This window comes from Schistosoma mansoni, chromosome 2 (genome assembly GCF_000237925.1).
Source record: "Schistosoma mansoni strain Puerto Rico chromosome 2, complete genome".
In the NCBI taxonomy this organism is placed as follows: Eukaryota; Metazoa; Platyhelminthes; class Trematoda; order Strigeidida; family Schistosomatidae; genus Schistosoma; species Schistosoma mansoni.
Window position 1 is genome coordinate 25,778,013 of NC_031496.1, and position 24,932 is coordinate 25,802,944.

Genomic DNA, 24,932 nt, shown 5'->3' on the forward strand with positions numbered 1-24,932 from the left:
TTTTCTCTCATACTTGCGCCTTCTCTCTGGTGTTCAAGTCGCTGAGTAGTTCTAGCCTGTGGGTTACCAGAATAGCTTAGGAAACGAATATAGCGTTCAATTGACGAGACGTATCAATTATTCCTAAAAAAATAAATTAAAGCTAGTGTTTTGTTTATTATTAAGCTATTTTCATCAATTAACTTTACATTCGAGATTGAGCTAAATTTTATTTATGCTTTTTGATGAAGTCATGGGAAAAGACTTTGATTCTAGATTTTTATCAATGTCATGTTAGTCTGTTTGTTTTTTGCTTAAGATAAATCTTACGTATGTGTGAACAAAACCCTTCATCATGCAAATATCAAATAACATGGCTTTACATTTTCTTTTAACTAATATGAAAGCTTTAAAGTTATTATTGACAACTTTCGTGATTCATTGTTGTCTATTTTCAGTGTGTTCTTAATAAAAGATATCTTAGGAAACAAAATCTTTTAATTATATTACAGATTATAGATGGATAGGAATTTCGTTTCTATAAGGGCTTTGTATCATGAAAATGATATGAAGGAAAATGTTCACTTGATAATAATAATAATAATAATAGTAATAATAATAATAATGGTAATAATAAGCGAAAAAGGAGATTTTAATATATGTTGACATATATTAGTGAGCTAATCAAAATCAGATAGCTGGTTGATGTTGTTTACTTTTTGTTAACTCTTTCAGTTATGTTAACCTGTATTGAAAATTATTTTCATATTATAGACAATTTACAGAAACAATTACTAATTGAATTCCATATGACACTCATAAAGTTCTAATGAGAACCCATCATTTATAAAGTCAATTAATTTTCAAGTGGGGCAATAACTTGTCGACTAGATCGCATAAAAAGTATGCCTTTTTTGTACGAACAAATGAGGATTAAAAATACCGAATAAATGGTCAAAGTGTACCATACTAAACGTAAAATTGTTGTTCCTTAATCAATTTATTTTGGAGAAGTAAAAACATCCCTGTTTAAATTTTGTTCTGTAGGTAGACTGTATACACCGGATCAACTGGCAAGCCTTCACTGTAAATATGTAACTAATTATTTTATGAAAATCCAGTTTGATAACGAGAAATGACAAGATCGAGTTGTGGATTTTATAACTGAAGCATAACTATTGAGAAACTAAGAAGTCCTATATAATGACATTGATTATTCTAAGGGTAGATTAGTTTTAACATTATTTAAGTAAAATCACTTTGATGTTTTACCTACCAAGTAGAAGTTCCCACTAATGAAACTGTTAAAATATGTATTCACGGTACTGAAAAGCATTACACACTAATGATTAGAATAAGTGACCATATGCAAATAACATTGGACACTTGTCATAATTTCTCTTATTAAGACCCAGCTACTCTCATTGCTGAGTAATCTTGGACACAATTCACTCGGAAAGTCCCCAAATCAGAACACAGCTGAACAGGAACATCACTATATTCCAAATAAAAGAGTTGGGTGGAAGTAGGAGTCAAAGTAAGAGAAACGTTAGTATATTTCTAGTTTTTACGTAATAAGATTCTAGAGTGTTCTCCAAGTATCCAATAGCGCTGATTGGATAAGTAATAGGTAATCAGCGTGCCAAGTCCATATAGTCATTATCTTCTAGTTCGAACCATGTTCGTAGATGCAGATCACTTGGTTGGGGTCTGCACGACTCTCGTAACCAATGGTTGGAGATTCTGTGTGACATGGCTCAAAATAGATCACAAGGGCGTAGATGTACACATTCTTTGTTTTCCCCTAAAACATGAGATTAAAATTACCTTGTATTTTTATTTCTACGAACTAACTCTTTCTTCCTGCACCATATCCTTAAATGAAATGTTTCTTTTATTATCATTGAAGTAAGTGTTTATATGAATTCGTTGTTCATCTTGTTGTGCTAATGAGGTATGGAAACTTGGATAAATGCATAAATGTGCCAGCTCCTGAGTTGTAGCTGACTGAATCAGCGTGCTCCAACACAATCCTGCACGGAACATGCCTTAATCCCATCTATATCCCACTAACAACACTAATAATCACCAAAAGTATAAATTTAGTCTTGGGACTAGATAATAACACTTTGACTATTTATTAAAATTTCAAATATCAAATTATCCTAACTAATTCACAATGTTCAAGTTGTAATGATCAGATTATTTAGCATATCCTTTAAAAGGGTCTTCATCCATAGACTGCCTATCTGAAAGCTAGTTTTATTACACATGAATAAATACCACTCCAAAAACATTTGTTTTCATTTTGCCGTTCTCATATTAATCATTATTTCATATATTGACAAACAAACCTGAAGTAAATGCAATAGAATTAAAGAACTTAGCTAATGTCGCTTATATATCAGTAGACAAAAAGGTTTTGATATTTGGGTTCCTTAAATGAAAATAGTGATGAAGTTAAATGAGATTTTCCTCCCGTAATTACAGAAAACGAAGGACAATTTAAAAGACAATAATTAAGGAATCATTATATACAATCCTAGAAAAAGGTATATAGGACCTACGCATTTTCATTGTATAACAACCTTGTTTGATGTTCAAAATTAAAGAAGTCCCTTATAAAAGAAAAAACCAGAAATGAAAATTTCCTATCCATCAAAATCATTCAATGCGGCGTAAAAATTAAACATTTAATGGTAACAATTTCACTGTGAGTAATAAACAAATGAGGTGAAGTAAGATAGTTAAGGGATATTAATACTCTTTGTTTTTTTTACCTATCAGAATTAATTATAGTTGGGTTGGAAGTGTCTTCAAAATTGTGTGATTTCTCATTTTAAACTAACTTAACCGTCACTATTGTTTTAGAGGTAAATAAAGGACAGAATCGAAAGAAAAAAGGATCAGTCACCAACATTAAACACCATCTTTTCAACAACGAAGAAAACCTAAATAAAAGTCCGACCGACTCCTAGTCTTCTATTCATTCTACCGTATATATATATATATATATATATAAGGTCAACAGGATACTTTCTGCTTTAGAAAATGGGAAGTAAAACAAAGGGGAATAAGCGTAGAGAATTTTATGGTTAAAGTTAAATAACCTAAGAGTGAAAATTATAAAATAATCAATAGTCGATTAAATCGACTAATTAAAAGAGTACACATTTATCCATGTTTATGATATATACTGGAATAAGCTTTTAAATGCCATGCCACGGCTGAAAGTAGGGAGAGTCCGCTTTCCCTCTCGAAATACTCTTGTATATTCACATACTCATAGCGTTTGCAAGGGAAGTTCTATTCAGTGTATTTACATTTCACGTTGTTTAAAAAAATAAGAGGACAAAAAGCGAGCACTTGGCACTTAAACCAAGTTGATAGGTACGAAGAATACACTTGAGAAGGTTGTTAAGCTCTGATTTCAAACTAATGGTGTTAATGATGTCCGAAACCCTGTGAAACTGAATGGCGTATGAACTCATTTCGACCACCAGCATCCACAAACATTGCTCTACCGTCTTGTAGATCAAAACTCAAGGTGTATGAATCTGGGAATGGCCCTTAAGAAAATAACATTTTTCAGTTTGAGGGCTCAGACAGTAAACTCAGCCAACATGCAAATATTTTTTCTGTGGGTCATACTATTTTTGGTATTAAGTTATTCCACGTTTTATGTGAACTAAATATTCTTATATTGAGTAAAGCTATAACCAATTATATCCGAAGATTTGAATTTGGCGTTAAAAATGTAATTACTAAATGAAGTTACCAACAAAACTTTAGACAAAAATATAACGCTGGTGTTGATAAAACGTAAAATTCCGAGTAACCCATAAAGCTTAATAGAAGCAATGAACCAAATCAGACGACCAGATGAATAGTTTGATTTAATACTTTCTGTTTTAGTAATATGACGGGGATTTTATCGAAACTGTAATTGTTCTTTACAGAATAGTGATAATAAATCAGAAGTTCCGGTTGATTAGTGTTTTTTTAGTGCCTTTAATTAATCATTATTAGATTACACAGTAAAGTTAATTTATTCAGCTCAATATTTATACGCCAAAGGTAGTAGATGCTGATAAATGAACATTATAACACATCGTTTCTTACGGTCAATAATGATAACTTCTTGAAATCAGTACTTAAAAGTTAAATTATGTTTGAACAAAACTGATTATACTATAAATACCTTATTTTTGGACATGAAAGGTAATAAATTGTAAATATTAACAAATGTTTGTTTAACTACAAAGTTTCAAGTGGATGATCAGTGTAAGTGTTATATATAACTTCATCATACAATAATACAAGTGGATGGATTGAGAAAAGGATAATCTATTGAACCGAGCTGCATAAATATTTGCTAGCTACATTTTGATGATACTAACATGTAACTTAACAAACATTATACCTCTGTTTTTAAGAAAATACTTATTAATGATTTCTGAGTTCTAAACAACATCTATCATTCCAAAACGTTTATAACACTATAGCTAGGTTACTTTTTTTGGTGCATATATATTATTCTTGCATTGCCTACTAAGACAACTACTCTGTACTTATAAAACTAATGACTATTACTTTGTATACTCTGACAACAATGCTGTGGCTAATCTGTAATTAAAAGTTTATTAATCATAAAACTTTATTTACAGTGAACTTATTTCTTAAAATATTTTTATTCATATAAGTTGGTCCTCATTCTACAATTATTTTCAGAATATATATTTCATAGTTGTAATCATGAGTCAATTGAAGCTAGACCATCATGGAAAACCTGGAAGCACTGTATGGCCGTTTCGTCCTATTATGGGACTTCTCAGCAGTGCGCACCCACGATCCCGCCTCGCGAGATTCGAACCCAGGACCTACCAGTCTCGCGCCAGAGCATATATATATAATGTTCATAAGAAAAATTATCTTGATTTTAATTCTAATTACATTGAAATCAATTTTCTTTTATTAAAAATGTTTTTGTTATACCTCAATGAGTAGAAAAATTACAATCCTGGCATTTCGTCACTTAGTGTGAGCCACTTCCTCAGAGTAAATAAACAGCCGTAATAAATGAACACAAGTTCATATAGTGCAAAGGAAACAAGGCAGAATATTTTTAGTATAATCACAATCATAATAGTTCTAAATATGTCAATGTCAAATTATTCATGGTCAAGGTGAATTTGTATGACCTGTCACATTTTTTGAATTTGTGTGTCAGAAGGTGGGTATGAAAAATGGAAAATATATACATTTGTAATATGAAGTAGTGGGGTTGAGATTGATTGTGTATAAGTTTGTAGATTGTGTGGAAAATAAATATAGTCCTATGTAATTGTTTGGATAAACAGTCCACGCTGCATGAATATTCAGGCCTTCTTTCCTATTGAGGACAGAGCGATTTAATGTTATGTGAAACGCTTCAGCTACTCGCCTCTCTATAGTTGGAAAATCCTTTTTTGAGTTATTTTAATGCTTTTAATATCAATTCGGTAATGAATGAAAATAGCATGTACTGTTATTGCTTATTTAACCTGTAATTTTTTCAATTCTAGAGGATTATTGGGTCTTTTTATGTAACTTAAGTGTTCTTTGATATAAGTCGAGATCTGACAGAAAGACTCTCTAATATAGAACGCATCATAATCGACACAATCTAATTTGTACATACCTTTTTTGTGTGGAAATGAACGAGATCTTATCTTTCATTTTAATTGAAGCGTTTCTCAAAGTGTTAGTTGTCTTATAGATTGCTTTAATTTTGTACATTTTGAACATCCATTTTATTTTAATTTCAAGAAAAATGACAAAAGAGTAGAGTGGTCATTTTAAATCTATTAACATTTATATGTTGGGTTCGAATCCCGAGAGGCGGGATCGTGGACGCGCACTGCTGAGGAGTCCCATAATAGGACGAAACGGCCATCCAGTGCTTCCAGGTTTTCCATGGTGGTCAAGCTTCAATTGACTCATGGTTTCAACTATGAAAATACCGAAATCTCCACAAGATCCCCTTCTGTTCACATTTATATGTCATTTTTATGAGTTAATATTTTGTTAAATTAATCTACACGATGAATTGGATATAAACAGGAAAACTTAAAGCAAATGTTTTCTTTTTTTAGTGTTTGATAGAAAACACTTCATAGAAATAATATTTAAATGATGTTTTAACAGGTAAACAGTTAGAATGTTAGATTTATAAGAAAGAAAACAACACGATAATTATGAGAAGATAATAGATGAATGAATTTGTTTGACTGGTAGGTCCTGGGTTCGGATCTCGCGAGTGCGGGATCGTGGATGCGCACTGCTGAGGATTCCCATAATAGGACGAAAGGGCCGTCCAGTGCTTCCAGGTTTTCGATGGTGGTCTAGCTTCAATTGACTCATGATCTCAACTCCATAAAAATATATTGTTGGATGATACTCAAATAATTTTAAGTAATTAGTCACTTTTATAAATCTTGATAGAATAATCAAAATAGAGAGTTAATCCGAATAATGTAATGTATTCGCCCTCTACATTTCGAACAATCTGGTCATAGATATACTTGTTAACATAATTAAATGTAGAAACCAATAAAAGTCAATTAAATAAAATTTCTAAGAAACATAGGATGATAATTGTACATAAAGGAGATGAATAAGAGATTGTCATACCATCATAATTTCATACATATATATAAATCAATGGATAAGTACGTGTGACCAGATTGTCCGAAATGTATAAGGCATGTACATCACAAATCTCAGATCAATGCCCTCTTCTCATTGCTTGATCAAAATATTCAAATAACTTTAGTTATATTTTTTGTTTATTTTCCAAAATACACAGATTAAGAAAAAATTATAAAGAAAACAATTGCAAAATAATCACAGTTAACTTCAAGGCTGAATAATCTATACCAAAAAGCGTGTCCAGTTTATAAATATAAGAATGAAAACGCATGAAAAGTCTCTCTATCCGATTTATTAAACGGCAGAAATGGATCAAATTGGTAAACGCTGTCTAGGATAATCTTGATTTCCACCTATAATGATAATGAGTTATCCTCAATGAGATATGATTTTATAAAATCTTTAATATATTTACAAGGTAAAAGGGATTGATCATGTTTACTAATATCATTTATTTACTAGAGACGTTCTGCTTGAATAGTTAATTCACTATCACGGATCCTAAGATTTCTATACTTGTTATTAGAAATTCATCCCAGAGTAGAAAGGAGATCGTTACTATACATCTTTACGTGTGTTTTCAAGGCAATGTTGAAGGGTAGAGGAGGAAAATGACTGTATTTAACGTAGGTGACAATTTCAAGTGACACATATATATGTAGTAGACACTTTGAAAAGAATTCAGAAGTATTTTTAAAATTGGAGACCAGTTTTTAGCAAATTACTCGTGAATGAAAGATATTAACCGCCAGCAGTTCTATAAACTATTGATCATATTTGTGTTAGAGCCTGGTAAATAAGTTATTTATTACGCAGTAAAGTTTGTTGTAATTGCATATTAAACCTACTAGTTAGATTTAGTTTCATTTTGTCGAAATACTGTCTACCTAAGTTTAAGTTTAGCTATCTGATTTCAATCTAACATTAAAAAATCAATAAAACTATCAGTAGTTCAGGAGACTTTTATCAAATTAGTTCTACAAATTTACTTCAAAAAGTATTGACTAATGGGGTGTGTGGTGTGGGCTACTTATAACCACATAAGTAGTATATGGTGATGGTCAGATATAGAATGTATTTTGGCAGAAGATCGATAAGGAAAGAACAGGAATGAAGCGTAATCGGTATGAAAATGCATGAACAATGAAATCAGAGAAGACGGACTGATATTTGCAGAAGGAACAGTTAAGATTGAGACTATTGATTGTTATTTTGCAAATTAACTGTTTACTGTATGGTTCTCAGAATTTAGTGAGATAGTCTGTAATTTGTGCTTAAATACATTTGTCCCCACCCGTGTTCTTGTTCACTACAGGGATACAAATTCCATATATATATATATAATCAGATGAATGCGTCGAGAAAAATGTTACAGTGATACAAGTAGTAACTATCAATGGTGGTAGAATAGACTAAGTATAGATTATATGAATCAAGAAAAAGAATGAATTCATGAGAAAAAAACATAATTTTTAAATTCAATATCTAAAGGACGATAAATAACGAATGAGCCAGTTCCAGCCATGTCACTCCAATTACAAGTGGCGATAAATGCATTACAGTCATTATATTCAATACAGACAAAGTATCCTGTCTAGTAACACACTACAGACGCATTCTTCCTTACTAGTTTTTAAATTCTAATACTTAAGCTGATTAGTAAAGGTCATTCTAATTAAATTTTCTTGAATAAAACTAAGAATTTATTGGTAAATAAGAGTTGCTAATGAAGTGCTAATTTTTGATTAAACTATTGAATCACTAGCTCTTATAATGTTTGAGTACAATAAAAACTTGACATTAAAATTTGAAGAACTTACATTGTAACTTCCGTTGGGTTGATCTCATCGGTAGGAGGTAGACCAAGAAATGCTCCAATTTTTGAACGACATAAGTCAGCATTATTTTGAATAAATTTGGAAACTTCTTTACTAGAAGATAAGTTTAAGAAATTATGTCTTGCCAAATATTTCAGACCTCTCAATGGATTTCTGCAGAATGAAATAACATATATATAACGTGAAATTACTCTGTGAAACAGTTTGGAAAGGAGTCGCTAAATTTAGCACAAGAAACATAATTTCATCACTTTAATAACTCATTGTTTTCAACTAAACACTAACACAACTCTATCTGGGAAGTATAAATGAATAAGTAACGACCAGGACTGCAGAAAAGTCAAGGTTGAAATTAGTCAAAAAACAAAGTAGCCTAAGTTTATATTATGTATGCAGAAAGAGGTCATAACAAAAACCTATAAATAATACGTGTATCAAAGTTAACGCCTCTCCCTGCAGCCACAAAAATCTATGCTCTTTGGTACGACCCCTTACGTAGATATGAGTGGAAAAAATATTATAATCTTACACCAGAAGGCTTCTAGAGTAGTCAAATATTTATCAGAGACCAGTAAAACAGTTTAGCACTGATCCAATCAATCGATGGAGGGATCAAATAGTCAGAAAATAATTTAATGAAAGAACTATGAAACAGAAACAGCGTTTAAACTACTAGAATTTCAATAACTAGATAACTGGTTTTCAAACTCGTTATACTTACTTAAGAGTAGATTATCAACCTTCAATGAGTTAAACTAATCAGCCATTACTTTATAAGTAATGTATGCTGTTTTAAATTTTATTTGAAACACAGAGGTCCCCAGAAACTCAAGTGCATATTATTGTAAACGAGGCGTATAATGATATGTCAGTGCAAAATAGATCTATGTCTTGGAGAAAATTTCAAACAGCTTATTTTTTCATAAAGCTAAATGACATGTTCATAACAGTATTGTTAACGAAAACGTTACGAAACATTTTTACAAAATCATCTCAAAAATATGATGGCTTATCATATGGGTGCAATATGAGTAAATCACACCAAACATTCCCTTTACTAGACGTTTTGATAGATTACTAATGGATTATATTTCGATACACAATCAAACATCTGTTCATCGATTCGGAAAACGTTTGCGTAGAAAACTGTACCATTATTGTTTACCAATCGAATAAATGAAATAATAATACGATGTTTTACAGAATACATGAGTTGTGACCAGAATGGAAGTCTAAGACGCATGATTTGTCCTATTCAGGGCTCGTCAGTTAGATATACCTGCATTTCAGTGTTGATATCTTTGTTGGTGTAGGCACATCCTACGAGGAGACTGATCAGATTTCAATGTCATATATCAACAACGGAATACTAATAATAACGTCGTGCCCAGTAAACAAGTTAGTAGCTATCTTTACTCAGTACCTCAGGAAATAACGTGTTGACATCTGAAATGTAAGATATTGAGTTGGAGCTCCAGTCTGCATATCAACATTGGGATGAATGTAGTTCTAGCTTCTGAATTACAAATGGGACAAAACATGCGTCATGGATCTCACTTCTAACTAAAATTTATCTATTCTTTTAAACTTGTAACAATCCTCACAGCATGAGCATATGTCAACAAAGACTGATCACATTTCAGTCTTCATTATCAGCTGAAGGCTAATTTCAATTCTTACTAATAATAATATCAATAGGATGATCGAAATAGAAGGTTCAAAATTCTAACAAATGGAAATCAACTGCACATTCAAATCAAAATTTTCTTGCTATGCATCTATAATCATTGAAAATTCAGAATTTGGTTTCCATCTGCATTGAAAATGTAATTATTAGAATACAGCCTGAGTTTGTACTAAATTATTATTATTATTATGAACTTACCTATTAAATAAATTTACGCCTACAGCATAAATATGTTTACGGCAATTGAAACAACTATCATGTTTAAACAATCTAATAGTAGAATTTAGAAAACAATCATGTTTAACAAAATACCAAGCATTATTAACATCATGATAACATTTAGCCATATTATCTATAAATGTGTAACTACAAGGTTGTGATAAATAAAATTGCCAATTTAGTGTACATGCTGTACAAATATCTTGTTGTTTAGTTGAATCATTTAAAAGTAGACAGGAATTATGTATCCTATCATGATTATTATCATTCTTGATAGTAGTCGTATTTTCATATTGAACTTTATTAATTAAATGTTTCCCTTTTCTCTCTACTTCATCATCATCTTTTTCTTCTCTTTTGTTAACACCACCTTTGGATTTAGTTATTTGGATTGATTTTGAATAATTTTGTTCTTCAATGAGTTGAATTTTATCCTTAATCATTGATTGTAATGTATTTGATTTACGTTTCCATATAGGTGATAAAGATGAATTAAGATTTTGTTTATTCTGTTCATTTTCTCTTGGGAAATATGACTAACATATCGAAAAGAAAAAAAACAGAAAAATAAAATAAAATGGTCACTTATTAGTTTTACTTATCCCCATTTATTTATGTTATCGAAAATAGGTTTAACAGTTCAATGTAGTTTTCATCGAAAAAAATGATATCATTAGTTAGAGCATCATTGAAAGTTAGCTATTGAATGGGAACATTTATAGGTGCGTAATTATCGTTATCATTGAGTATACTTGGTAAAGTTCCTTGTATAGTTACATATTATCATCGACTTGATTAAAAGCTTATGTTATGAGTATATCTAAGTCTATCAAAGTGAACACGACATGAAATAATCAAGCATATATTTGATAAAAAAAACTTGACACAATAATTTTTGTTATTTTCTCGTGCTCTGTGTTTTGGTTTTCCTTTATTATTAAAATTATCATGAAAAATAGAACAGAAGTCGCTCTTCGCTACATCATTCATTTGTAAACAGGACTTGTTTTTTTCTTCCATCAAGGAAATACTGGTTCTTACCCGCTGCATCCTACACGATATTTATCCGTTCAAAACGCACATGACATTGTAATTATGCCATTTATCTAGAGTGCTTATGTTATTCTTACACTGCTTACTAAAGATAACTCTGAACTTAGAAAACTAATGACTATTACTGAAGGAGTTCCCATAACAACGCATTATTCCAGAATGTTATCACCTATAACCATGTATTCCTTCTGCTTTACACTATTAAAATGTTTGAGTCAAATGTTCAATTGAAATAAACATGAATCATACTTTTTCAACTAGTGTATCCCTGTTTTTTGGCATTCCATTCCTTTTCGTATTAATTTGATTATGGCATGGGAATTGGTGTGAACTTTGTAATTATTTTTCAAGTGTATATTAATAACCGTTACTATTATCAATAAACTAGTTGGGGACAATCGAATGTCCTCCCCGTGGATACTACTACAATATATACTACACTGGCATTTATCGTGATAATTTTGACTTGTTATACTGATATATTCACGGCAACATGAACTGATACATGTGTGTACAGTGTGCACATGTAACTGATTGACTGAATGAATGAAATCATAATTTAGTCTGAAATCGAATACAAATATGCTAGACCGATGACGGGCAATCAAGATTTCGTAGGTCTAGTAAAGAGTAGAAATCTCTTCCTAATCAGAAATATTATTAAGCATAAAAACATATCAAATGATAATATTTGACAAGAATGATACCGACTTATTTCTCATTAGATTAAGTTACAAAAATTCTGAGAGTAAAGTATGAAAACACTAACCTGACTATCATTATGTTTATTAATCAAAAGGTCACTGAACATATACTGAGTGTATGAGGAAAACAATTCTTTTAATACAAAGACTATGCCTATTTTTAATTATTTTTATCGAATGTCTACAAAAATCTGAGGATAGTTGGCCTGTAAACCAACACTTTATTGTTGCTACTGTTATTAAGAACAACGTATTGATTACCACAGGGTAAGTTTTATCAAAGGCACCGTAAGAGGATTACAATAAAGTGGTGTGAGTATAATATAGAACCATAATGAAGTAGATTGATGCACAGGTAAAGACAATGTGTATCGCGTTTATGTACTTACCTTTAAAAGAGTTTTAGATTCGCCTGTGTGTGAATGCAGTCGGATAGTTGTTCCACGAATTCTTTCCACTGCCATTTTACTGCTTGCACCTTTGGAGCATGTACACTTTGTAAGATCAGTTTCACAAGGTACTAAATTGGTTGTATTTAAAATACGTTGAATGTAATAAATTTATTCATCAAAGAAATTAATACAAAACAAAATATGTATTAAAAATATGATATTTTCAAACAGAGAGCAAAATGGTATAACTTTATTGGTGATTTAAAATGACTAAATATGGGGTTGGTTGAACAATAAAGTCATTATCAATCAGTTCTGCTGTTACTCCTATGTTACTTATTCCATCTTTGATCAATTATGTTTAAATTATTGGTTAAGTGTACAGCAGAACATATGAAATTTAGGGAATCATGGAAATGTTGCATCGCTATTCCTTAGTGACTTGTAGCTACCAGTAAATATGAAATAAAACCTTATTACAATGAAAATGTATTAAGTCAGTATCAAAATAATATGCGAAAAATGTTCACTATTGGTAACGAAAAATGAAATAAGTTATGGACAAGTTAACTCACTCAACAAGTACTTCGGGATGAGCCGAACTCTGAGTGTAAGGGCTTATAGTATAACTCGATTGCTCGAACCGAAGTAGGTGAAGCGAGATTGGAACCTGGATCTTAGTGGCTGAATACCGAACATCATAAGCACAAGGCCACCGCTCCGTGAGGTAACATATCGCCATGTAAGCGTTTCATTGCAAAAGCGGAAAAGTATTTACACAATTTCTAAATCATAGGAGTTTTTAACTTACTATCAGCCAATATAGCATTGTGCGCGTCATCAACACATCGACCGTACAGCACTGTTCAGGTTGACAGTTATAATAGATTTTTGATTTAGTAAACACAATTCAAATTAAGAGTTTTTCAGCTTACTTTATTCAACTAATAACGATGAACTTTATGCGGGAAAACAAACTAATTATCTCGAGGTCTTGATAAAACTACTTCAGAGAATATTGGGAATGGCAATACAGAAATTCTGAGGTTACTTGAGTGATTCGCGCCTTTATTAATATGAGGATTAGGGTAGCGTTTTCCTACTGCCTGAACTACCCTGAGAAACTTCTGAACTTTATAGCTAATGGATATTACACCTATATCATTATTGTGCGGCATTTGATGGAATAAAGATAAATATGTGTATGATGCAGTAGTTGCTAAAACAATTCAAACATTTATTTCCAACTTCCTTTACTGGCATTTCTCTGGTCAGTTGACCCTCGAAAAATCAATTCGTGAAAATTTAATGGTTTTTTAATAGCTAACCAGAGTTTGATTTATTCAAATACCCATTGGTTGACGAAAATTCACCAGAATCATTTCATATATGATGCGAATGTTCAGAATATACTAAAAGGAGTGTTTTTCAAACAAAGATATTATTGAAGATTAAAAAGTAAGTAAAACCCACTTCATTTTCTATTAAACGAAATATGATGTCTTACTATTTCCATTTCTTTGTGTAAGTGCAACCATAACTTGTGATTGAGGAGCGTGACGTGGAACTGGTGGAGGTGTAGGAGAGAGACTATTTTTACATTCAGGAACCAATCTTTTATGAGGGAGCACAAGGGAATTAGGGGAATAATTTACAGAATTGCTTGAATGTGAACTTAACCCAGAATCTCTCGCAGATGCACCGGTTTGCCCAAAATGTAGAGAGGTTAAGTAATGCTCATTAGATTCATCAGGAGATGCCACTGAGCGTTTATCCGGTGGAATATATTCCGTCTCGTTAACAATCACAGCTGTATAAGAAAGACTACTGGTACCGCTACTGCCGCTTATTTCTAAATCACGATCAAGATGGATTGCAGGAAGAGATTTTCTCGAAGTGTTCAAAAATGTTTTTGATAATTTTGATCCAGAGAAATCGAGCTCATTGTTGAAATCATGTAAAATTTTATTTGTCACAATTATTCTGTTCTTATTTAATGATTCTGGATGCAAAGCTTGCGTATGAAGTCGATTTACATTTATGAGAGCCATCGCCGGAGGGACTGAGTCGGAATCATCGCTATAGCAGACCGACGAACTCGATTTGAACGACTGATTTTCCTTGCGCTTGAGTTTGTTACCCTTAAAGAGTAAAAAAAACAAAGACAATGGAACATTTCAATGGTGTGAATTACAATTCGCAAGATCGATTCATTCGCCAAGATGAACGGAAACTTTGTATTATAATGATTAGTAACTGTAACCCAACTTTTAATTTTCATATCTGGTTTTTTCTCAGTATATAAAGACGCAGTAATTGTAACTGTTTATCACTAAATTGTGTGCTCCCTTTCTTTTAGTAGGATCTCTTGTTTAAAATACTTGCATACTTAACCTACCAACTTATGTAAAACCTTCGTACCAAATAACATTACTTATTGTAATTATATGCCGTTTGTATCTCATGAGAATTCTTGAAAGAGTATGAATTCATTTAATCTCATCAATCTTATTGTTTCTTGTTTTGTATAAGGTTATAAATGGAACCAGATGTAAGAAGTAATTCAGTTCAAACAAGTTGATGATTATTTGTAATACTTATCACTACTTTCATTTTATTCCGATTTCGATTATAAAATACTTTCATGCAGCTCGTCTTTCCGTTTTATATTTTACTTGAAGTCTAGATCTTAAAACGGTCTAGAGAACATTATATTGTCTGGACGTTAAAACTAAGACACCTGGTCAGATGAATACTAATGAGGTACAACGAATGTAAAAAATATTATCAACACTTTTTATATTCTATCCAATGCTTACATGTTGAAAGTCCTTTGGGGTGACTTTCAAATCGTCTTTTTCTTCGGAATATACACTGAATCGGAGTTTGTCATCAGAAGAAGAACAAGGAACACAACCAGGACACATTTTGTTAGATAGTTTGTCTAATTTTAAATAATTGATTACGGAATGAGACGGATGAAAAGAATGCTCCGATTTGCAGTTTTTTTCTTCAGACCGACTACGTAGTCTAGACGTAACATAAAGATCACGCGAATAAGATGTGCTCTCTGAGGTAGTGGAAAAGGAACTTGGAGTACTTGTGTAGCATTTGCATTGATCCAATATAGAGTCTGGGTTTTCCAAAGATTCGTCACACCATAGACTAGTTGGATCCCCAGTCCTGTTATACTGACCAAATAAACTGGCTTGGATAACACTGGAGTCCACAGAGTGTGAAGTGGAATTCATAGCATCTTTATGTTCTAAGACTACGAATAATTAATGACAAACATCTAGAACAGAAAAAATAAATTCGAACGTTCAGAAGACATTCAGGGTATTAAAAAAAATCGACTGACCAGAGATGTCTGCACAATTCATAAAGGTGGCTTGTTACTATTAAAGATCATATGGATGGTATTACAATAAGTGCATATTTAAGTCCCAAGATGAACATTAGTTTACTTTCAAGTTGTCCAGCCGAAAACCATCCTATTTCAAATATGATCACAAAATGCCTTGATAAGTCTCTGAACTTTACATGCACTTCTGTCATGTACGCCGTTACTAAGAAGATGATAAGTCACATAGTTAACAATTAAGCTTTCCCTGATATGTTGACTTTAACCCTATCCGAATAACCAGGGTCAATCAGTACCATTATAAGCTATGAAAACTAGTGACAAAATTGTTTTTTACACAGCACAAGTTAATTACCATTCAACTGGATACCCGAATAGTTTTCTTGTTACTGATCGTCCCAAAATGTCCAAATCATTAGGGTATTTCACGTAATTTTACTGTCCTCATAATTACCCTTAGCTTAGTGCTTGACTGTTGCTTCTGGTCTGATTCGAACTGTTTTTTAAAATTATTACCATTTTCCACAAAACGCTCGACTGAAGATTAGTCTAGTCCCGACAACTGTAAATTGATGATTCAAGTTTACCATATTCGTACAACAACCAATAATAATTTGCCGACTCAGCGCATCGTGGCCCACTTGGTGAAATAAGTGTAATATACAGCTACATGTGAGACAACCAACGCATTATTCACATTTGTAATTTACTACTTTGAAATTTTCTCTGACAGTTTCATATCGCTATGCTGGCTTAGTATGTCAAATTGAACTGATGTACATACGTACCAGGTTCTAAGTTACGTTTAACTGACTGAACAAGTCAAATTTTCGCCATTTCCCCCGAAAAAATCATAGAACTAACGTGAGGTTAGAGGTCATCAGTATGACGATTACACTCTTATTTTAATCCCTATATGAACTTATTTATCTCGTTTGCTTTATGATAACAGTTTCTAGATCTTTTTTACTATTTGATGGAGCGTTGTTTCTTTAGAGGATTTACCAGTCTGTCAAGTTCTAGCGAACCCAGTTTACCTGTTAAGAGATATATCGACTGGAAGGTCGTAATGTTTGTGATGGAAAATACTAGACTAAAACTGAAGAAATCTTTAACCTCTAGGTTCATAGTTAATGGCTTTCTAGACCTATACTTGTATGAAGTGAAACCATGCTTCGTCAATGGATAAATTAATTACCATCCTCACGACTAATTTTGAAAAAAGCAGACATTTGATCATAAAGTAAAACCACTGAAACAGTGGGTTTAAAAGGGAAACGTGTAATACATGTGTGTTAACCCGAAGAAAAGTCATGGTAATCCAGTAGAGCGACAACTTAAAAGTTTTTGAAATGGGACGCCCTGATTTCGGTGTTCAATGTTTGATGATTCGGAAAGCCAACCGAGCAACTTATTTTACATAAGTGTCTCAATGTAATGCGAAAGTCTAAGATCTATGCGAAGACACAGTGAAGCGTATCTAGCTACTTGCTTTCAATGGTCGTTGAATATTTTGAGAAAGGTCTGAAATTGTGAATAATGATGTCCTAGAAAAGTCAGATTGATGGGACGCTGCTGTTCAGTGTTCTTCACTAGAAAAAAACACTCAATAGAGAGGGAATGATAACATTTGTCAAAAATTGAATTACTTATCTTTTCATGATTCACACAGTTCTCGAAATGATTTGTAGCAGTCTACGTGTACTTAGTTGTCTAACTTACTCTTACTAGTACATTTCGGACACTCAACAATCACTGAAAGAGATTTTGAAGGCTCTGAAAGGGAATAAGCGTATCCGTTACGGATTAGATAAGTTTGTTTACGAGATAGGCAATTCATTGGTTAGTCACTGTCCTACATTCACTATATAACTCAGAAAGCTTTCTGCTATCACGGTTAATTCAGGGCTTAGCACAGCGTTCCTCCTTTTCAATAAACAGTTACTCTTATAATTTAAAACTGCTGCTGCAGAAATATTTGGTTTCGACAATATGAAAGGGAGTCTTGCTTATAGTTATTCGTGGTCATAAATAAATCCCTGGAATAAATAGTCATTTCAGTCTTCGACATTCGTGTGAATCTCAATAATTTGATTGGACACACCCTAACTAAAGGCTCTCAGTCACTTATCCGCATCAAATCACGAGTGTGTATTCCGTGCTACTCATCCCTTGCAACTACTAGTCAGCTTAGATCAAATGCTTCTTAACATATCGACAATCTTCCGAATACGCCTTCGAACTCATTCATAATGGCTTCTGATCTGAATGGTATGGTATCATTTGGTTATAAAAGTGTTAATGGCAAAAATGTTCCTTAACTCAGATTATCTGTGGCATTTTTAGTGATTATCTTATGTGATTTGGTACATCGAACGATTATACTACTAGTCTGTTCCTTGTTAAAACACTGTGTCATTTTTTATTGTACATATCGTGAAACTATTATTTCTGCCCTCAGATTTCTTCGCCTATTTACACATTTTGTCCTCATATCGACGAAAGAGACACCCAAACTTTTAAATGTCAGGACTGTTACTCCGCCAAAATTTCACTTCAAGGCCATTCTGGCCTGAAACCTGGTTTTGGTGGGCAGAAGCTGACTGTTAATTTCACAGCGCGATAGACACATGTTCGTAATTTCTCTCAGTAGCGTAGGCACTGCCAGGTAATTTCAACGGGTACGTTACACCTTGTATGTTTACTAGTGACGTTTTCGGACCCTACGACACCCTGCAAACGGCTATCCTTAAAGGGGGAAATGTGACCGATGGACAAGGGTAAGACCAGCACCTCAGAAACATCTAATTGGACCACGCCTCAAAAATATAAGTGTTGCTACGTACGCGAACTTTCTATAGAAGCCTTTTTGGACAACTGTTCTTATCTAAGCCACCCTATTAGGTGTCAGCGATTCTCATCTCATTTCGACGAACTGATTGCATCTATCGGGTTGATTCTGGAGATCATCAGAACACGCAGCACCAAGGTTTATTCTGTCAAAGATAATTTTCAAATGATGCAAAATAACATCGGAGACTTCCATGAACGCTCGATATTTTACTAATCGTCATAATCACGGATATTCTGAAATTACTCGAAGAAGCGTATCATGAAAATTGATCCATCTTTAGACCATAAGAGACAGATAACTCTGAATAATGTCGATATCGGAACACCGATTGCGAGTCTTCTAGAAACTAGACGAAACCCTGTAGTTCCTCAAACTTCGAATCTTTCATCACGACAAATCATATAAGGAAATTTCTTCTACTAACATGCGTTTGTAGTGACACTGGACCGTAACCACACCACCTTTAAAGCCGAGCACGTAATTACTGAGAAGATTTATACTTAACAATTGATACGAAGAGAAGGTTGACGACGGAGAACACGAAAATACTCAATTCAATAAATTGGGTGAAATAGCTCATCCTCACAGACGTGATCATTTTTTGTAACTTGTCTTTACTCACATTAAATATATTATTCTATCTTTAGCCTGAGTGTGCGATCAGGGATTCCAGATGAGAGAATGTAGTAATAAAAAACAATGACATATGATACTTATCGAGGTGAAGTAAGCTCAAACGAAGGGAGGGAAGTCAAGGCTGGAGGTTGTTTATTGGAACAGAGAGTGTATATATAGAGTAAAGTTTTAAGAAAACTGATGACAATATCCTTTACTGTCTGCTTTTTTCTTCATCCGGTGCCTGCCACACGGTTTTAATGTAACAGTCCGACATAGCATGTTATAGATTGTCTTAGCAGGATATCTAATCCAGCATAAAATTAGAAAAATGAGTCTGAATGGTGAGCGTAGGAGAACAGCCTCAGTACTACAAATCGATTGACTTGTTCTCAGCCATAAAGAGCCTGATACAAACAAAATGTTCTGCCCCACAAACATGGATGGATTAAAGTCATCGCCCTAACCATCAATGCTTGCTGGTCAGTAACTCCAACAAAGAAAGAGACTAATTGTTACTGCTCTAATAACATCGTCTGTTAAGTAAGTTGATAAAAAGGCTCAACAAAAATTCACCGTAACCGAAATTGATTCCAGTAGAGCTGTTATAAATATTTATCGACTGTTCACAATGAATTGCGGGCTTCTTAGGACACCCTAACCTTGTCAACTTCGTGGAAATGCGGAAACAGTCAATTCGGACGACAACACAGAGAAAGTATTCTCCACAGTTAAGGAAACCATCACAAAATCAACCATACCTAAGCACCAGGGAATCAGTTACCCATTAGTATCGCCGCATATGCATCATGCTAGACAATCGTTCACTTGTTTCTCTAGGATAATTGAGAACGTATTATTGCTATCAAATCACCTCTCGTATTACTCTCTGAGTCCGTTTGTATCTACGTCACATCAGGGTAATAGTCTTTGAACAACAACTTTCGGATTACTTGCACCGAATAAGCTTTCGTTCAACTTGCTGGCTGCTGTTATGTGGTTTACCATACTTAATTTATATTCAATCTATTAGTTACAGCCTCTAAAACTCACGGCCACTTTTGGCTTTATTTTGTAGTGGCGTGCTTCGTTAATCGATCGTCTCGATAACCGTTATTATATCAATCTGAACGGTGTATAATATCAGAAGACAAAGGGAAGCGGCAACTACATTTTTATTGACAAATAACGTAGGCTAGAAGGCAGTGAGCACATGAGCAAATGTCGGCGAGCGAAGTAAAAAATGACATGCATGGGAGATGGCTGGTAAGCCAACTCGCTATAAGCAAGCATTAATCAATATTTATACTCAGACAAAAATGAATGACAGACATATGATGAATAGGATACGAAGTGTGCATAAACATACGCTCATATAAAAAAATAGTCAAGGTCAATAAGCGAATAATTAACAAGATCAAAATATGACTCGTAACGTTATAGGTGAATTGGCTTGTCCAGAAACTAGAATAAGCTATGTAGATGTAATATAGTACACAATGTTACACTACTCCCCACAATCTCGCGTAACTATTATTTTTATTTTGTAGTGTGGCGCGGTCCTGTATGGATGTATATGAACTGCGTACGTGTGAGATAGATCACTAGTACAGTGGAGGCTGATATTGTGTTCTAGGCTCAACAGACAGAGCTAGGCGAAAAGTTACTATTTTGAGGAGCAGCAAGGATTTATGGTTGGGCTGACATGATAGTGGTTTGACACAAGGATGAGGCCATAGCAGCTGATACTACGATTGATGATTTAATTACCTGATAACTGCCAGGAACATGAGCCATAAAAATCAGCCTTTACTGAAACCCATTAACAAAATACAACGGATCTAATCAGCGATCCTACTCGATTGCTCCGCAACCTGGAAACAAGTAATATCTTTCAAACGCTTCTACAATCTCAACTGTTGTTCATTTTGGAATGAACGTTTGCGTTGGGTACCCGTTGGAAATAGATGCTCATTACTTTCAAACATTTATAAGCATTGGTGCCATTCACAGTCGTTATGTTTATTGAGGCTCCTTTACCTTCGAAACGCAACTGATTAATTAGTCTTTAACATACAAAAAAGTGTGAAATCTGTTATCCAAGATTGACGTAGGTTTCTATTCTTCATATAGAACCACATAGATTGACCGTAATAACACTCAAACAATATTTTGACGGGTTTCAAACCCTAGCTGAATTTACTACATCGTTATCGTTACCGACAGTACGTTAAATCTCGCATTTCTCGACGTTACCTCTCAAACCCAAGTCACGTGATCTAGCTATTTGTCCTCTCAAACATTTATAACATAAGCCTCATCGTCTTACCACTCATCTCCCTACCTCCTATTCAGCAGGCTGAACTTCATCTTGAATCTCTAACGCCTATCTCTCCCTTTCTAGACCGACTGCTTTTGAATTGTTTCTTTTTAAGTAATGCCTTAACTAACATGAGCCTAACAGAACTGAGACTATCCTAATTAACATCATACGGATCACAAACAGCTTTGAGAAGCTCACCTTCGACCTTACATTCCTCGTTTCCGTAGTTATCTCATTTCCAAATAAGCAGGTATATGAAATCAAATTCAAATTAATCCATAAGTAATCTTATAAAATGGGCAAATAAATTTCGAAATCCCTTTCAAAGTAAAAGGCCCAAGCACGATGAGAAATGTAAAAATTGTAGAAACCAAATTGAAAGACTTTTGTTTTACGTTCAAATCTTGCTATAGTCTGTTATAAAAGCCCGGTTGATTAGTCCATCCTAGCCTACAACCTAACCAGCAAGAGAATCAAATCCCAGCTCAGGTACCAAAGTTCATACACAAATCCAAAGTATTCAACCCAAATATATTGTTCCAGTAGTGATTATAAGAATTAGACAACAAACCTTCAGTTTCCGCGTTTCTGGACCAAAATTTCCAAAATATCAAACGAAAAACAATGTGAAATCGAAAGTGTCTGACGTCAAACTTATAAACAAAGAAGTTCAAAAGTCGAGAAGAGAAAATATATGCAAAACACAGTGATATAAATGGTATTCGGTACAACAATTTTTTAATCAATCAAATACTGTCAATTCTTCTCATACTAATGTTTTTCTTTCTTACGTAAAAATTAGTTTGTAGGGCCACTGAAATGTCACTGGGCCCTAGCCAAATCACCGGACAGTCGGCTCACATATTGTCGAACAGCCCACCGACCCTGGTCAAGGTAGAGGTCAACCAACACTCATCAGTTAATTGCATGGCATGGAGTGGTCCATTCAGCAGTGGTCGTACTCTGTTTTTTGTACCTACTCTTGTTAATATTTTTCTGCAATAACGTCATTTGTGTCGTAAAGTCATCAAAAGCAACCATAATACCTGGATAGAATGAAGGGGCGATCTAGGTTAGGTACTCACTGTGGCGTGTGACTTCGACGTTAGCTGGTTGGTCATATCATTCCTATCTAGCTCGAATGGGCCTTCAATTATTCGACACAGGTCACCTACGTTAGTGATCTGAATGTTTGTTTTGACATGCAATTACATTTTAACTTTTTTCTCCAGGACGACAGTAAAAGATGAAAAGCCAAGGAAGAATAAAATGGATCTAAGTTTTGATTGCACATTTATCACTACGTAGTACCACATAGTTCCTTATACTAAAGGAAGACCACCGAATTCTACTGTACATCGCGAAGTCTCAGGAGTGTTGAGCAACGGCGAGCACGTTGAGTATAAAATTCTGGCTGATCACGTCTTAGGGTCATCGCTACCTCAGTAGAGGGGAGTAGGCTGTAGACATAACTAAGTACCTAAAATAAATAACTATTTCAGTCTTCGACATTCGTGTGAATCTCAATAATTTGATTGGACACACCCTAACTAAAGGCTCTCAGTCACTTATCCGCATCAAATCACGAGTGTGTATTCCGTGCTACTCATCCCTTGCAACTACTAGTCAGCTTAGATCAAATGCTTCTTAACATATCGACAATCTTCCGAATACGCCTTCGAACTCATTCATAATGGCTTCTGATCTGAATGGTATGGTATCATTTGGTTATAAAAGTGTTAATGGCAAAAATGTTCCTTAACTCAGATTATCTGTGGCATTTTTATACTCAATCAATGTGTCCTTTTTTCATTTGAACAAGAATCTACCATTATTGACAAGCTCCAGATAGGAATTTATGGTGAATCTTGGTAAAAAGCTTATTCAAGATATAACTATGTTCACCGTTACTTATGATATACCAAAAACTATCAACGCTACAAACAAAAGTAAGTTTATTTGTAAAGAAAATAACACTTGACAAAATGACAAACCAAATAACAAAATGATAACAATTGTTATGCAATGAATTTTACTTCTTAGCTCCTTCTGAGATGAGAACCACAAATCAGTTCACCTGATTGACGAAGGTTCCTCTGAACGTGGCGACGCCAAACAGCGTGATGAGAAAGGTTAAATCCGGGTCGAAGTCTCAACGTAATGTATAGTGACCTAAACGGACGTTATAACACTGCTGTGTCCTCCGATCATTGGCAGAGGACAACAGAGTAGAAGAACAGACGACGGAGACAGTGTTTATTTTAATAACAGAGGTAGTGTAAATATCAGTACAAACCAACAGTTATGTACGTTTTCATACGATTGATACGGATAAACAATGGATAAATGTAATTACATTTAGGGTGTCATGAATAAGGAAAAAATCTGTTTTTCATTTTTTCATTAAAAACATCATTGAATATATATGTAACTATAAATTCAACTTTACATGATTGACGGTTTTGGATCTCTTCAAAGGGTTGGTGATGAAAATGTTCTTATTATGGAATTTGCATTGAAAGAAAACTAACTGAAAATCTAACAAGGAAGGTTCAGATTACCTACACTTCTTATGCCTTTTGTAATTCGGTTTGACAATTATGTCCTATTTTGCACTTGAAGTCTTTCGTTTACATTACCCGACTAAAAGTAGAAGCAAAGTATCCCAAAAATTGCACCACAGTATTTTCAGGCTTTTTATTCATCGGAATCCGGCTTTCTGACTCTCATATATCTCTTTCAGTTAAATTTTTTGTGCCAAGTCCTATTAAATGGTATATATTAGAAAACTGTAGCTGAACAGGAAAACAGAGTGTAGTATATCAATTTCAAGTGGAAGTTCTGTTTATTATTGTCGTTATTCGATAGACTTTCCTCAAAGAATTTCTGAATACAACCATTAATTTATGCACGGGCTTAAGATCTGTGATCATATGTGATAAAGTTGTATTCCGTAGTTCTTCATTCGTTTAGGTCCCATAGATGAGTTGAAAAATTCAGAGATGCGCTCTAAGTGTTGGTTGTTGTTCATCAGTAAATCAACCACTTCGTGGCCATTTTATATTTTGATATTATTCTTTGATAATGGGGCACTCAAGCGCCTCCTGAAACCCTTTTGTTGGTTCTTTTTTATATCGGTCCATTGTTTCAAGGATTAAAGGTCCCAAATATCCAATTTGCAGTGTTGTCAGTGCTAGCTCGTCAGCACAACTAA

At 33.7% G+C, this 24,932-nt stretch overlaps 1 protein-coding gene across 1 annotated transcript in view; it reads right to left on the reverse strand.

Annotated features, from left to right (window-relative positions):
• The window catches only part of Smp_124660 (putative guanyl-nucleotide exchange factor), a gene marked incomplete at both ends in the record, with an annotated part of 45,117 nt that extends 27,351 nt beyond the window's left edge, over window positions 1–17,766 (reverse strand). Inside the window, 6 exons of the mRNA XM_018796211.1 lie at window positions 8,490–8,660; window positions 10,393–10,949; window positions 12,560–12,690; window positions 14,070–14,703; window positions 15,382–15,833; window positions 17,649–17,766. Coding sequence (XP_018650446.1) covers window positions 8,490–8,660; window positions 10,393–10,949; window positions 12,560–12,690; window positions 14,070–14,703; window positions 15,382–15,833; window positions 17,649–17,766 — 2,063 coding nt within the window. The remainder of the gene's footprint in view (window positions 1–8,489; window positions 8,661–10,392; window positions 10,950–12,559; window positions 12,691–14,069; window positions 14,704–15,381; window positions 15,834–17,648) is intronic.
• Window positions 17,767–24,932: the final 7,166 nt, after the last annotated feature.